At 37.2% G+C, this 14,862-nt stretch overlaps 1 protein-coding gene across 2 annotated transcripts in view; it reads left to right on the top strand.

Moving 5' to 3' along the window:
• slc36a1 (solute carrier family 36 member 1) overlaps positions 1 to 13,828 on the top strand; it is a 71,093-nt gene extending 57,265 nt beyond the window's left edge. For both annotated transcript variants that reach the window (XM_066716622.1, XM_066716621.1), the window contains one exon: positions 11,399 to 13,828. In XM_066716622.1, coding sequence (XP_066572719.1) covers positions 11,399 to 11,673 — 275 coding nt within the window. In that variant the 3' untranslated portion in view covers positions 11,674 to 13,828. The remainder of the gene's footprint in view (positions 1 to 11,398) is intronic.
• Positions 13,829 to 14,862: the final 1,034 nt, after the last annotated feature.

Genomic DNA, 14,862 nt, shown 5'->3' with positions numbered 1-14,862 from the left:
TGAAGTCTGTGATAAACAATACTTCTGTGCATTTTGGAAGTTTCACTGCCTCTTAATGATGGAGTCTGTCCTGCTAGTATGTGAAACTGCAGGACAGAAAGCTTTCAATTTGCCAACCTGCCAAAATGTTGAGATAAGCCAGACAGGAATCCACATTTAGGCAGAAAAACACACCATGTTCTTCCTGTAAGTAGGCCTACATCAAGCAAGGTCTTTACATGGTGTTTAAGGTTTCATTTTATATATAAATAATTATGCCTAATAGAATACTTTGTGTGTGAGTTCAGTAAGTGTGCGAAATGGCAAAGTCTTTGAAAATCTGTGCCAGGTTCCCACTAGTGTAGTTCTGTAATTAGTTGTTGTCGTTCCATTAGATTTTTAATGGACAAGCTCAACATTTCTACAGAAAGGCATGGAAGCTCTTAGAATTGTTTTTGTCTGTTTGTTTGCTAAATAAATTGGTCTGCAAAATGTCTGTGGTTTTTAAGTTAGTCTTTCCATTCCATTCTGTTGAAAAAAAATAGTATATTTATTGTAAAGAGGTAATCAGTTTTCTGCTAAATAAGTCTTTCCCACTATAAGGAAACATCTTTTGACTGTGGGTAACAGTATGGCTGCTTTAACAAAATAATACAAAACAGACGTCTTGAAGTGAATTGCACCTTACTGTTTAAACAAACGTATATAGGATCACTAATACAAACTGTTATGTTTATCTATATGCAGTATGTTCAAGGAAATGGAAAAGTATTTAACCTTGTTCAGATTTTGCAAATGCTGTAATGACCCTGTTTGGGAAGTCCATCAGCTAATGTATATTAAACATGAGCTGTCATTGATCCTTTATTACACATCTTGTACGTGCTAGAAAAAAAGAATGGGAGGAAAATAGGTGCATCGAAAACTGGGTAATCAGATCACCAAGGGAGGAGATGTAGAGACTTTCACAAAACAAATAATTGCCGGTGATTCATACCCTACTTAAAAGGTAAACACTGCGCGATTGTTGAAGCTGTGGGAGACCCTCACACTTCATTCAAAATCCTCCTTTTCAAGCTGTGTAATTATGATGTTGGCAGTTAGAATGGAATATCTACATATTTCAATAATTGTTTAATAGAGGTATCCAATGCGTATCTGCCAGGTAACTGTAAAGAGTTCTAGCCGAGTGATACTCTATATTTAAAGTGTATTGTGTCGGTCTAGGACTTCAGCCTGCGTAGGTTATGCTTTCAGTTTTATTGTCTGACACTGATTCACATTCTTCCTTCTATAATTATTTACATGTATATACCATTATAAAGATCATAGTCTCCGCCAATATTTTTTCTCCTGGGATAATAAATCATGTGGTGGTTTATTTATTTATTTTGTAATTAAGCTGGGATTAGTCTTTGCCACCCCTTACAAAAACTAGAACATAATTGGTGTGACTTTTGTAAATGGCCTGGCATCAAAGTGATGTGTATATGTAGGCTAAATGTTTTTAAAGCTCACAGTCTTTCCAGCTGTAAATCAGTTGCCTGAGAGCAATCTTGACTATCAAAGGTTCCTGCTGTCTCTGATATGCTTGCTCTCACTGATATATTGTGCTTGACATTTCGGTGTTCAACGTTTCCTATCAGTTTGTCATAACTGTGTTGGGGTTCTTGGTGACTTGCAGCCTAAGATAAAGCACATTTTAAAGAGGCAACTTTTTTGGCCTTCCACAGAGTTGACCGTTTGTTATCTTTGTTTATCCTATGATTTTTAAGGTCAAATAATGAATGAAGCCACACAATCGCAACTATTCTTGCAATGCAATGCAATGATAGGCTTTTTAAACTTTAAACGATCAGTCTTGTACTTGTACTTGAATGTCCTATGGCTAGCTGGGTTTTCTTGTTAAGTGTAAAAAGAATGCACAACCATGCATAACTGCATTGAAATTATAAATTTGGCTCACCATTCTTTCCTACACAAAAGTGTCTGTCTTCATTTGGACATGTTCAAATATTTAGTTAGATTAAAAAAGAAAAAACAAAAACAAAAAACTTCAGACCACCCACTAGTTAGTGTCTTAGGCAATGAGTTGTGTTATATATACAGCTCTGGAAAAAATTGAGACCACAGCAAAATTATCAGTTTCTCTGGTTTTGCTATTCATAGGTATGTTTTTGGGTAAAATTAACATTTTTGTATTATTCTATAAACTGCTGACATTTCTCCCAAATGCCAAATAAACATTGTCATTTAGAGCATTTATTTGCAGAACATGAAAACTGGTCAAACTAACACAAAAGATGCAGTGTTGTCAGACCTCGAATAATGCAAAGAAAATAAGTTCATATTCATTTTTAAACAACACAATACTTACGTTTTAACCTAGGAATAGTTCAGAAATCAATATCTGGTGGAATAACCCCAATTTTCAATCACAGCTTTCATGCGTCTTGGCATGCTTTCCACCAGTCTTTCACATTGATGTTGGATGACTTTATGCCACCCCTGGCAAACAAATTCAAGCAGCTCGGCTTTGTTTAATGGCTTGTGACCATCCATCTTCCTCTTGATCACATTCCAGAGGTTTTCAATGGGGTTCAGGTCTGGAGATTGTACTGGCTGTGACAGGCTCTTGTTCTGGTGGTCCTTCATCCACACCTTGATTGACCTGGCTGTGTGGCATGGAGCATTGTCCTGCTGGAAAAAACAATCTTCAGAGTTGGGGAACATTGTCAGAGCAGAAGGAAGTAAGTTTTCTTCCAGGACAACCTTGTACATGGCTTGATTCATGCGTCCCTCACAAAGACAAATCTGCCGATTCCAGCCTTGCTGAAGCACCCCCAGATCATCACTGATCCTCCACCAAATCTCACAGTGGGTGCGAGACACTGTGGCTTGTAGGCCTCTCCAGGTCTCCGTCTAACCATTAGATGACCAGGTGTTGGGCAAAGCTGAAAATTGGACTCGTCAGAGAAGATGACCTTATTCCAGTACTCTACAGTCCAATCCATATGGTCGTTTGCAAACCTCAGCCTGGCTCTTCTTTGCCTCTCATTCAGACAGTAATTGTAATATTAGTCCTTTTAATCCCCATTAGATAGCACTTCACAGCATTTTATCACGCTTCTTGCGTTATTGATTGTTTCCTCCTTGCTCCCTTTCCCGTAGCCCTTGACTGTGATCCTACATCTTGACAGCACTTAGCTTTTTCTTTCCAGGATGTATGACCTCACATACTGTACTTGCCTGTGTAAATTGGAAGTTGTAAAATGTATTATTTTGAATTGCTGTTTAATGTAAATGTGAATTTGTAATGTTTGATGCCTTGTACTTAACTGTATTCTTGCACTTTGTATTGCACTTATGTTGTAAGTCACCCTGGATAAGGGCATCTGCCAAGAAATAATAATAATAATAATAATATTTGATGAAGGGCTTTTTTCTAGCTTTGCACGACTTCAGCCCTGCCCCTAGGAGCCTGTTTCGAACCGTCCTCGACGTGCACTTTACCCCAGCTGCCATTTGCCATTCTTTTTGTAGGTCACTTGATGTATTCTTTTTTATTTTGAAAGCTTTTATTTATTTTTAAAACAATACAAATATTAAGTATGGTCCTTTTTTTGTTACAGAAGATTTAAAGTCTTAGATCAATCTGTGTAAAATGCAATTCTAAAAATAACACATTCAATGTATTTATTTTTTACACTAATGCACTTCTGTATTAATATATCCCTCTGTTTCCGGTACAAACTTTTGAAAGCAAAATCCTTTCAAAGGAACAATTTTCAAATTGCTTTGGTCTAATTTTGCTTCAATTCCTTTTGTAGTTGTATCAATCCCTTTGTCAAGAACAGCTACCCCCATCACCTGCAAACAGAATCTGCTGTATTAAACTGTGTGGTTCTTGTCAGATTCATCAGTATTTTAAGCTAGGTCTTTGTGTGGTCAGAATCCATCTTTTGTTCCCTTTCATAAGCATGCAAAGCAATAATGTTGTTGTGATTGTAACAGTAGTAGACCAGGCCAAGTTATTTTATTTTATTTTTTGATGTTGTTTTAATTTCATTTAAGACAGGGGATTTAAAGAAAGAGAAAAATAATTTGACAAGGAAATTGTGTATCACAAAAGTGCATTAACTTGAATTATACAGATTCTGTCTACATTTCTTTTATTCAATTACTTTTACATGTTTCTTTACAATTAACTTTATCTTTACAAATTTTCTGCTACATTCACCAGTTATTTGACATTAATTGATTTGATTGATTGATTGTGATATTTTGGACTACTGAGAATAATTTAAGTCTGGGTGATGGCCCTTTAAGTGTGAATCAAAGATTACCACAGTAAACAACCTGCAAAATACATCTTCTAAAGATTAGGTGGGGATATTTTATTGAAAATCATGGTAAGACAAATTAAAATGTAATCATATATTATCCATTATATAGGACAGTGCAAGATCTACTCACTTGCATGCACAGCTGATGCACTTCGATTTAGTTTTTGTGCAATATTCAGTGTAACACCTTGCATCAAAAATGGGATTTCTGTTAAGTGATTTCCTTCTATTATAGACATTTTAGAACAAATGATTGTGATGCATGTCCAGGTTTCCTGAAAATATTTCCATAAATGGCTTTATTTTTACATATTGATTTATGTATTGATTTATTATTTATTGATTTATTAAATGTCTCCTTATATGTGCACCCTCTTACATGTGTTAATGGAAGAAAGAAAGAACAAGGCCGTGTGTAATTTCACTTCCAGTTCTCCATGCATAAAAGTCATAATGTTATTGGAAAATATAAAGGGCATAATTTATTAATTGTAGTTGATTGACATGCACTTAAACATGACAGATATAATGAATAATTTAATTAACTTTACATAAAATATTATATTTTTTTGTAATACTTCATTTCTTTCCTATGCATTGCATTAATGACTATTAATACAATCACAGCTGCCTGGGCTCCTAGCTAAAGATATTTATCAATCCAACACAAGAGGGCACAGTTTATAAAGAAAAATATCTTTGTTATTGATACTTTCAAAGCTTTAAGTGGGAATGCTGAGAAGCAGTTTCTGATTATAAAAAGGAATTTTTATATGGGCAATAAGGTCTTTGATTTCAGTCTTCAACTAAAGCTGTATTGCAACTTTGACCAATATAAGTCTAAATTCTAGAAGAAATTCAGAAAATGTGTATTCGTTTCTCAGTTGCATTTGTGTAATATCCAGGCAGCTGAGAATATAAAACTAAAATAGGTAATTGTTGTACCGTGTAGATCGTGGCATCAAAATATGTTACATCCTTTTTTAAACATTTGTATTCTTTATTCCTCCCTTAACTAATCATGTTCATAATCATTATTGTTTAGTATTGAGCTGTGTTCCTGGGGAAGCAAAATATCCTATGGTGAACTTTACAGTTTTTTTTGTTTGTTTTGATTTAAAATAAAAAAAAAATCAGTTAGCATAGTGATAATCTGTGACCTTTAAATGGTAGCATGCTGTCAAGTGAGCTACAGGCGATGTCTTTTTACCACTAGAGCTTTTTCCACGGCTGTCTCTTTTGTTACACTGCACTTCTATTAATTTGCCCTCCTTTGTCTTGTTGGCTAGCGTATATTCCTGAAAAACACCTGCCAGTACATTTCCCTGTTTTGTAGCTCCTTAGGATTGGTGAAAGCAGTCTCGCCAAGTAACCTACAACAATGCCATTCCACAGGGGGTGCCATTTTTGGTTCACAGATTTTAATTTTATTTAATTTTTAAGACTATAAAACTGCATTATTTGTTTTGCTAACTGCTGATTGCTCCTTGGAATTAGTGCCATGCCGCTTGAAGCTGGTTTGGCACAGAGGTAGGGATGTGGCAGATGCTGTGCTGCCATGACAACCTGTGCTCACAAAACCTGACTTTCTTGCTGGTCCTACATTCAGATGTTTCTACTCAAAGACATCCCCAAAAGACCCTAACCTGGCATGCTCTTTTACATCATCCTTAACTTGTGCCGAGACCCTTTTTGGAGGGGCGTGTAGGAAGTTTCTTCAGTGTCAGTGGCTGGGGCTGTGTGTGTGAAGTGACAGAAGCTTCAGTACAGCACCATTCCAGGCTTTGACATTACCACGTTTTATTTGACACTCGATATTGATCGTTGAGTTAAGGCTACAGAGCAGGCAGTCCCAGGGAAGCTTGGGCGGAGGGATTAGTCATCTTGTGTCTCGGTGCCTCACTGCCTGGTTATTGCACAGGATCTCAGGGCCACACAGATAAAATGGGAGGCTGTCAACTCTGAGGCCAGCATTATCTACACTGTACTGCTTGGCTGCTGCTCAGTTCTCCATACTGTTCTGTTTAAAGATGTCTATCACTTCACAATATCTGATGTCATGCATCCTCCTTTACCTTTGCTTGTATGGGTCATCGATTTACACGTGTCACCTAATTCATTTTCTCGTTGTCGTCTAAGCGAGTTACCGAAACACAGGGCAATGCAGTTGTTAACATGGTCAAATTACATTGCTTTCTCTCGAGATATTCTGATCAGAGTCCTTGAAGTTGCATTCCACCTCGTCTCGCTTTGATCAATCTGTATCTAACCAGCAAAATGAGCGATGCAGCTCTTTCTATTCTGACTTACGGTGTTTACGTATTGATTGTTGCAGTTTTTATAAACGGTGCAAATAAACGAGCAGCTGTTTTTTTCTTTTACCTGTAAACCTCATTAATCTTTGAAGTTTGAAATTTGACAAGGTATATTGGTGGGCTCTTTTCTTTACTAATATATGCTGACTTTGCTAGATAAAACATCTGCAAGGTGAATATAATGTTATGTGTGATGGGGGGAAAAGGGCATTCAGTGATAACATAGGGTGTACCCTGAGGCAGAACTAATGACTTTCTGTATTCATTTCACTCAGAACATTTGATTGGTAACTTATCTTATCCCACTAGTCAATTAAGATTAATATATAGGGTATGTAAATTCATCTTAAAACTCAGAACTCTGGGATCTTCTAGAATGAATCTTGTATTCCGATATCATAAAATCTTGATTGAAAAACTTAGATTTTTGTATTCGTTTACACATAGCCATTTTAATCATTTGAGTTTTTTTTACAATGTGTATTGTATAAGGTATTTATTATTAGGTATAATTACTTGACCTTTGAATAAACTTTTTCTTGAGCATGTAGAGGTACTGCCTGTTGTAGTTGCTACTCCACAGGAAGGTTCAGCTCAGGCAACTGTTATCTCTATTGATTTAAAAAGGTCAAAAAATGAGAGAAATCATTTTGCTGTCAAAATACAGCAGACCGTAAGCTTGCAAGGAAAGTGAAGTGCTTAGGAATGACATATGTCAAGTCAGTGCATTTAATGTAATGTTCCCAAATAAATGTTTATGGTGGCAACATAAAAGCTATTTTTATAGCAAGGAAAAATGAAGGCATGTTTTTAATTTAGAACCAGCTTCATATTGACACTGGGCTCTTTATTTTACTTGTGAAGAAATATTGTGCTTATAGGATAACATTTTTGAAATGGAAGGTTTATGAAAATCCATCCATAACAGTTTTTTCAGGACACATTTGATCGCTGCCTTTGCTATAACACTTGGAAAGCCAGATAAACTATTTGGTCTTTGGCCAAAACTACCAACACTGCAATAACTCAGCACACACTTGAGTAGATAAGAACATTTTTTTTGTATCCAAAGCTTTAAAATGACAGAACAAAATGGCCCATGGCACACTATTATTATTATTATTATTATTATTATTATTATTATTATTTCTTGGCAGACACCCTTATCCAGGGTGACTTACAACATAAGTGCAAAAAAATGCAAAAATACAGTTAAGTACAAGGCAATCATTACAAATTCAATTTAGCTAAAACATAGCAATTCAAACTAATACATTTTACAAATTCCAAATTACAATTTACACAAGTACAGTAAGAGACTTCCTACATCCTGGACGGTGAAAGCTAAGTGCTGTCAAGATGTAGGGTCACAGACAAGGGCTACGGGAAAGGGAGCAAGGAGGAAAACAATCAAGAACGCGAGAAGCGTAATAAAACTGTGAAGTGCTATCTAGCAGGGATAGAGGACTAATATTACAAGTGCTGTCGGAAGAGATGCGTCTTGAGTAAGCGCCGGAATGAGGTCAAGGACTCTGCCATTTTGACTTTGGTGGGCAGGTCGTTCCACCATTTAGGGGCCAGGGATGAGAAGGAGCGGCTCTGGAGGAAGGAGAGTGGAGAGGAGGCAGAGTTAGTCTTCTGGCACTGGAGGAGCGCAGTGGTCTGGAGGGGATGTATGGAGAGACGAGTGTCTGAAGGTAGCTTGGTGCAGTGTGGTCGAGACAGCGGTAGGTGAGGGTCAAAGTCCTGAACTGAATGCGTGCCGCTATCGGGAGCCAGTGTAGGGAGCGAAGCAGTGGAGTAGCGTGTGCGAATCGGGGCAGAGAGACACCAGACGAGCCACAGAGTTCTGGATGAGACCACACGTGGTTGTTAGTAGGTAAACGGTGATGCTTCATCATGAACTTTTTAGTGGATAAAAGCTAAGATTAAGAAAATGGCTGCCAGTTGAAATCTTGTTTATTTTACAGTCAACCTGTAGTGTGTCTTTCTTGACCATGTATATTGATTAATTCACTTAATTACAGATTAAAAGAGAGAGGATACTCGAGGAGACATGTTTTGTATAAGCCCCATGGCTATCAAGTAATTGCTGCGAAAGAAAATGTTTACAATGTTAAAAAAGAGTAGTAGGAGCAGGGCAAGGGAATTTCCTCTTGTGTGTTCACTTGCTGGCGGTGTCTTCAATTATAAATGAAAGTACTGCAGATGAGACATGTTGCCTCTGGGTGTTTGTTAAGTGACCTTGTACTGTTATTCAGCATCCTTGCCCGATGGCTATCTTGCTTGTTCTGTAAAGGGAAAGGAAAACTCTAGCAATGGCTTATTATCATAGTTATCAGTGATCACATCTCAGAATATTATCATAAATTTAGTATTATTGATATTATGACATTCTTTATAGTCCAATACAAAATTACTTCTAAGGCCTCATAAGTAGGGCCATTTTTAAAGGACTTTTTATAAATAGTCTAAAATAAGTTTCCCTGCAGCAGACTGTTACTTTTTCATTATAGCTCATTCCTTTAACAGGAGTTAAAATTGTCCTCTCTCATTTACAACAATGTTCTGCCTGTGTTGACTATCACCAATTCAGCACAACCATGGCCGTATCCACCATTGAGGACAACTGAGGTCCAGTGTATATTAAAAGTCCTAAAATAATTGCCTAATAATAATACTTTACTGCTGCAAAGATAGTACAACGCAAAGATAACCGACCTTCTCAAGTGACTGCTTGCTTGCTTGACCAATGAAATGGGCTGGGGGGTGGGCTTTGCGCTCCACTGTGCTGGACTCATAGCCAGAGAGATTTCTCTACATGACTATCAACTATGTCAACAAACCAGGCAGGGCAGCACCTTAACTCCGGCAAAACGTTATGAGGTAACTGGAGAATTGTACTAGTCTTCTGCTTGTAGTTCATGATTCATCCCCACCCAGTAAGACATCATCTAACAAATAGCTCCAGTGTGCGGTCGTGCTTCGTTAAACAGTGGCCATCCATCATGAGTAAACTAGCTACCAGCTAACATTAATTCCATCCATCCAATGACGGACTGATATTATGATATGCTTTTCTTTCATATCCATGCAAAATAATCCTTGAAACATTTATGATTTAAGGCAATTCTTATGTGATGGTGTATTGTCATCAATGAACATTCATATAGATTTAGCCTCTTCTGTATTTCCATACTGTTGTGTGGATCATTCATTGCAATATTAAACCTGATTCTCATGTATTACTGCTTGACAGATCATTTATGCTACTGCACACTGACATGGTTTTAAAGCGATTATTATCCAACGTCTTAAAATGCACATATGTCAATCAGGGAAATCAATGTTCTTCGCCTCCCCACCCCGCTAGCAAACTTAGTTTTTTTACCTCGGTATTTTTAATACCCTGCATACAGCCGTGAGCACAACTACAGATGCCTCTCAATAAGCATTTCAAAGGGATGCTGAAATGGTGGTATCAGCTCTGGCCATATCTCCTTGAATGCTTTCTAATTGAAGTAATTACCATAGACACCTCACAGAGCTGCTGAAATAAACAGGAAATTGGTTTACAAGGCTGTTTGATCAAATCAAGTTATGCTCGTTTCAGCAATTTCATGTTGTGAGGAGTTGACGAGATCAAGGAGGAATGGCCAAGATACTAGACCTCTGCCTCCGTTTACTTTGAAAGTTGTTGTTTTTCCCCGTTTTCAAAATGGATGCACACAAGGGAAAAAGTATTTAGTCCATGAAATGTGAAGTAAAGGATTCTGTTCAAATCTTTGAAAGTTTGTTATGAGAAAATGGCAAAGGTGGCAAAGAATGGAGGGTGAGGAATTGCTCAGTAGCTACTTTTAAAGTCTACTGCTACCCCATAGGCCTACCTACATCGTTAATAAATAAATGCATTGCAAAAAAGCAACACCGTGACTCAGTGGGATATTTATTGGCGATGGCTTGCGTGCGTCTTCCTTTCTCCTCTTGTAAATGGAGCCCCATGACGTATCAAAGCAGTTATCATCAGCCTTCTCAGCAGGTCCTTCACTTAGTGATGCAAATATTAAAAACACAATTTTAACCCTTAACCCCTAGCCTGGTGCCTGCTGTGTCCTGCACATAACATGAATGACTGCATTTTTAAATGAATTATGCTGCTCTCTCCTTTGTCAGATTCTCGGCTTATTCAAACCCTGAGGTACCATGTGTGTTTATGGTACTCATACCACGGGTGTCTCTTTTTCATTGCACCGTTTTTAGCATTTATTAATGTTGCACAAAGATGGCCGGGACATGAACAAGGCCACAGAGAATTATATTCCTGTGGTCTTCCCTCGTGATAAGCAGGGTCGGTTGGTTTGTTTTCTAAGTGATCTGTATTGCTGTTAAGTTCTTTCAAATCTTTATTTTTTTAGAGGAACAGCAGGACCACTCATGTTGCCTCAGGACATGATACATGAATTCTCCCTCACCTCCCAGAACCTCCCACAGTCCCCTCCTGATTACTGTCCACTCATTTAGATATGATTAAATGAGCCTCTACCCTCCCCAAATGCAAATTATGCCATTGAGAACTCTTTTCAAGGGTGCCGTTACGAGGAAAGTCTTAAAAAGGCAGTGTTCAGTATTCCGAATACAAATGTAAAGCTCTATCATCCAGTACATGATCTCGCAGTCAGACGATTTACATACACAGAAACCTACAACATAAAATGATAATTAGGTAACTAATCATTTGTGTCTGTGCCTCATCCTCAGGTGCATTAGCAATCCTGATTCCGGAGCTGGACCTGGTGATTTCCCTCGTGGGCTCCATCAGCAGCAGCTTCCTGGCGCTCATCCTGCCGCCGCTGTTGGACATTCTCACCTTCCACAGTGAAGGGCTCTCTCCCTGGCTCATTGGCAAGAACATCGTCATCAGCATCATTGGGTTCGTAGGCTTTGTGGCCGGGACGTACATCTCCATCGAGCAAATAATCATTCGGAGTAGTGAACGAAGCGCGCACAATGGTACAATGTACGTCAGCTACTAGTGTCAGGACAAGCCTGCTGCATATATATATAATATATTTCAAATCATTTGTATATTGGGATTTTTGTGGGAATTGTTTTCATTGGTACCGGTTTGTTTTCTAACTGTTGTAGTGTATTCCATTTTTTTTTTTAGCTTTAAAAAATAAATAGGTGCCAATGGGCTGTACAGTGCCCTCAGGATTGCCAAATGTAACGGTTTCTCATTTTGTGACCCAGAGATCTTCATTATTTGTCCATTGGAAAAATAATGTTTTAAAAGTTTAGCCTAAAAAAACATGACAAGATCTGTGTTCACACAATATTGACAACCTTTAGTCTCTTTCAGAAAATTGACTTTTTTTCACTCTCAAGTCTTTTCTACCAAAGAGTACCAATCAAATATCAGGAATGATCGATTTAACAATGCAAAAATTGTAGGAGCATGTTCTTTTTGCTTATAAACTGTGGGAATGGAGGGTAGGTCTATTACCTGCACTGTATATTGACACGTATATAAATGAAAGGTTCAAATATATCTCATCCAAGGAAATGTACTGTCCTCTAAAGATAAGTAAGTTAATAAAATGAAACAGTTTTAATTTATGTATTCAGTCACTGAACTGTTAAAGTGCAATATGTAACATTAATTCTCGGTCTAAACTCAATTACGAATACTCCACATTTGTCCTAATTGACTTGAATTTAGTGGAAAAGGGGCGTTTCTGAGCTCTGCCAACAGATCGTAAGACAATTCAAGACAAGCTTGAGACATTAAACAATAATGTATAACCATGTGTGCTGGAGTGATGATCTCAGTGATTATTAATGGACGTTGCCCAGATCTAGATTTGAATGGTTTATCAGCTTTACTGTTATACCAATATTGTTCAAAATGAGTTCATACTTCGTTACTCAAGTATTAATACATTCCTTGACCAAATTATTCCATGCGCTCATTCACCAAGGTGGGACTTGGGTGGTGAACAGCTACACATTTTTGCCTGCTGTGTAACTATTGGGGAAACAGTATTTGCCTGTGTATAGTGCTGATCTGAAATGCATCTAAAAGTGTTTAAGGGATTAGTGTCATGTTTAGATATAGTGCCTTTTAGACGTAGATGATAAAGCTGAAAAAAATGCCATAAAGTTAAGCTTATAGGATAAACCCATACCGAAAAGTTAAGAAAACATTAACCATCGCTACCTGCTATTCAGACATCTCAGGGCACTCTCCTTAGTCAAGATTTATCTACATTATAGGATGGAATACATAGAACCACTGGGATGCAATGTATCTGTACGATAGATTCAGCAAAGGAAGCATGAAAACAATATTGCACGTTAAGAATTCTTTGCAGGTCAATCGTGAATCACATTTGAATGTATTTATTAGAATTGTATTCTCAACGTTAGAAAATTGAATTGAACGGTTTTACATTTTGCAATTCATTTCATTGCTGTGTGGTTTCAAAGACCCTACTCTTTGCATTGTTGCATTAAAAGTACTTGAATAGGTATCAGTGTTTTTGTATTCTTTTTCAGCTGTTTTGTATCCAGAATAGAATGTCTGATTTTCTTAATGTTTGTTTGTTCTTTCCATTTGTTTCAAGTTCAAACGTTTTCTGATTAGGAGTTGTATTTGGGTTTTTTCCCCCTGGCTTTCAGATAACCTGCCTGCCAATCATAAAACTGCTTTGTAAAATTCTCTCACCACAGCTTCACACGAATTCTGTGTTGTGATCTGGTGGCTTTCCTGTGAGCAGAGCACTATGGTCATGTGTGCAAATGGTTTGTTCTTTTGCAAAAAGCAAAAAGGCAGTCTGTCTTGAATACATTGTATCAGTGTGTATTTGGCTATTGCAAATACTTGGTAGTAATGATAAGCCATATTTGTTATATTCTATTTCAGAGATCCTGATACATTGTCAATGGAGTGGTACTTTCATTATGTTGTGTCACACAAAGAACTTGGAATACTTGAATTGGCTGCTTTATATTTGTGATTTGTTTGCTTTTTTAGAGCTAAACGCACTCATCAATGTGATTAACATAAATGTGATGGTTTACTTATTAAAACACTGACTGTAAGTCACGGATGTAGGGAGATGGGATTGATTTGTGTTGCAAAGTATTTTTTGTTTCTTCAATACATCAATAAATATGACATTTGATGAAGTCTCCTATCTGAGTGTGGATTTTTGTGTACACCTACATATGAAATGCAAAACCCCTTCCATACCCATGCAATATACAATAAACCTCAAAATGTTGCCACTTCAGGTGACTCTTAAACATCACAATATGAACCTATGTTATCTACCATACTTTTTAAAACCCATGAGAGCCTGATAGTTATTTCAAGGGGTTCTTAATTAACCCTACTGATGAAAAAACGTCTACTTCAAGCTGTGCTGTTTCTTTTCGTTCTTCACTTCTGTAAATCAATTAAGTTTCTCATTCAACATCGATGTCCTCCCACAACGCAAACGGCTTACTGCAACACTTAACTCTTTTAGTAACACTTTAATTGTCTTAAGATTAGAGAGTGACACCCCTGGGGTGGATTATTAAAGAGGAGTTCCCCTTGACAATACATCATGTCATACCCAGGCATATGAAATGAAAACCTGCTGCAAGAAAGTTATATAATAGTTAAATAATAATCACCACCTACTACCTTTCTTGACCTCACTGGGGCTGGCATTACTGGTATTGCAGCTGCAAGGGAGATGTCAGTCACAGGTGCTGTTCTGCATCCTTGCTCAATATACTGTTTTTGTTTTGAAGAGGAAAGGGTCTAAAACACATCTACATGTATTTCTACTCCACACAGTAGTAGATCACACTGTACTAACTGTACAGACCCCTCCAGATTTATTGATAACCAATTTTTTGTTACATTGAATTAGGTTTAGCACACAAAAAAAGTACAGTGAGCTAATACATGCAAATAAATAAATAAATAAATAAATAAATAAATAAATAAATAAATAAATAAATAAACACTGAGACGATCAGTGTTAGATATCACAAAAACATTTCAGTCCAAAGTTTACTGGATTTTAATGTTTAGGGTATAACATAATTTTGAATCTTGTTTTTGAACAAATATGCAAGTATGTTGGGCAGATATATTTGTCATTCATTTATGCAACAAATACTGAATGTGCACTTGCAGTCATGTGGCTAAACCCCACTGTAGTCTGAAG

Source organism: Amia ocellicauda, chromosome 11, assembly GCF_036373705.1.
Source record: "Amia ocellicauda isolate fAmiCal2 chromosome 11, fAmiCal2.hap1, whole genome shotgun sequence".
Classification (NCBI taxonomy): domain Eukaryota; kingdom Metazoa; phylum Chordata; class Actinopteri; order Amiiformes; family Amiidae; genus Amia; species Amia ocellicauda.
Note: the sequence above shows the minus strand (reverse complement) of the source record. Positions and strands in the feature narration are given on the sequence as shown.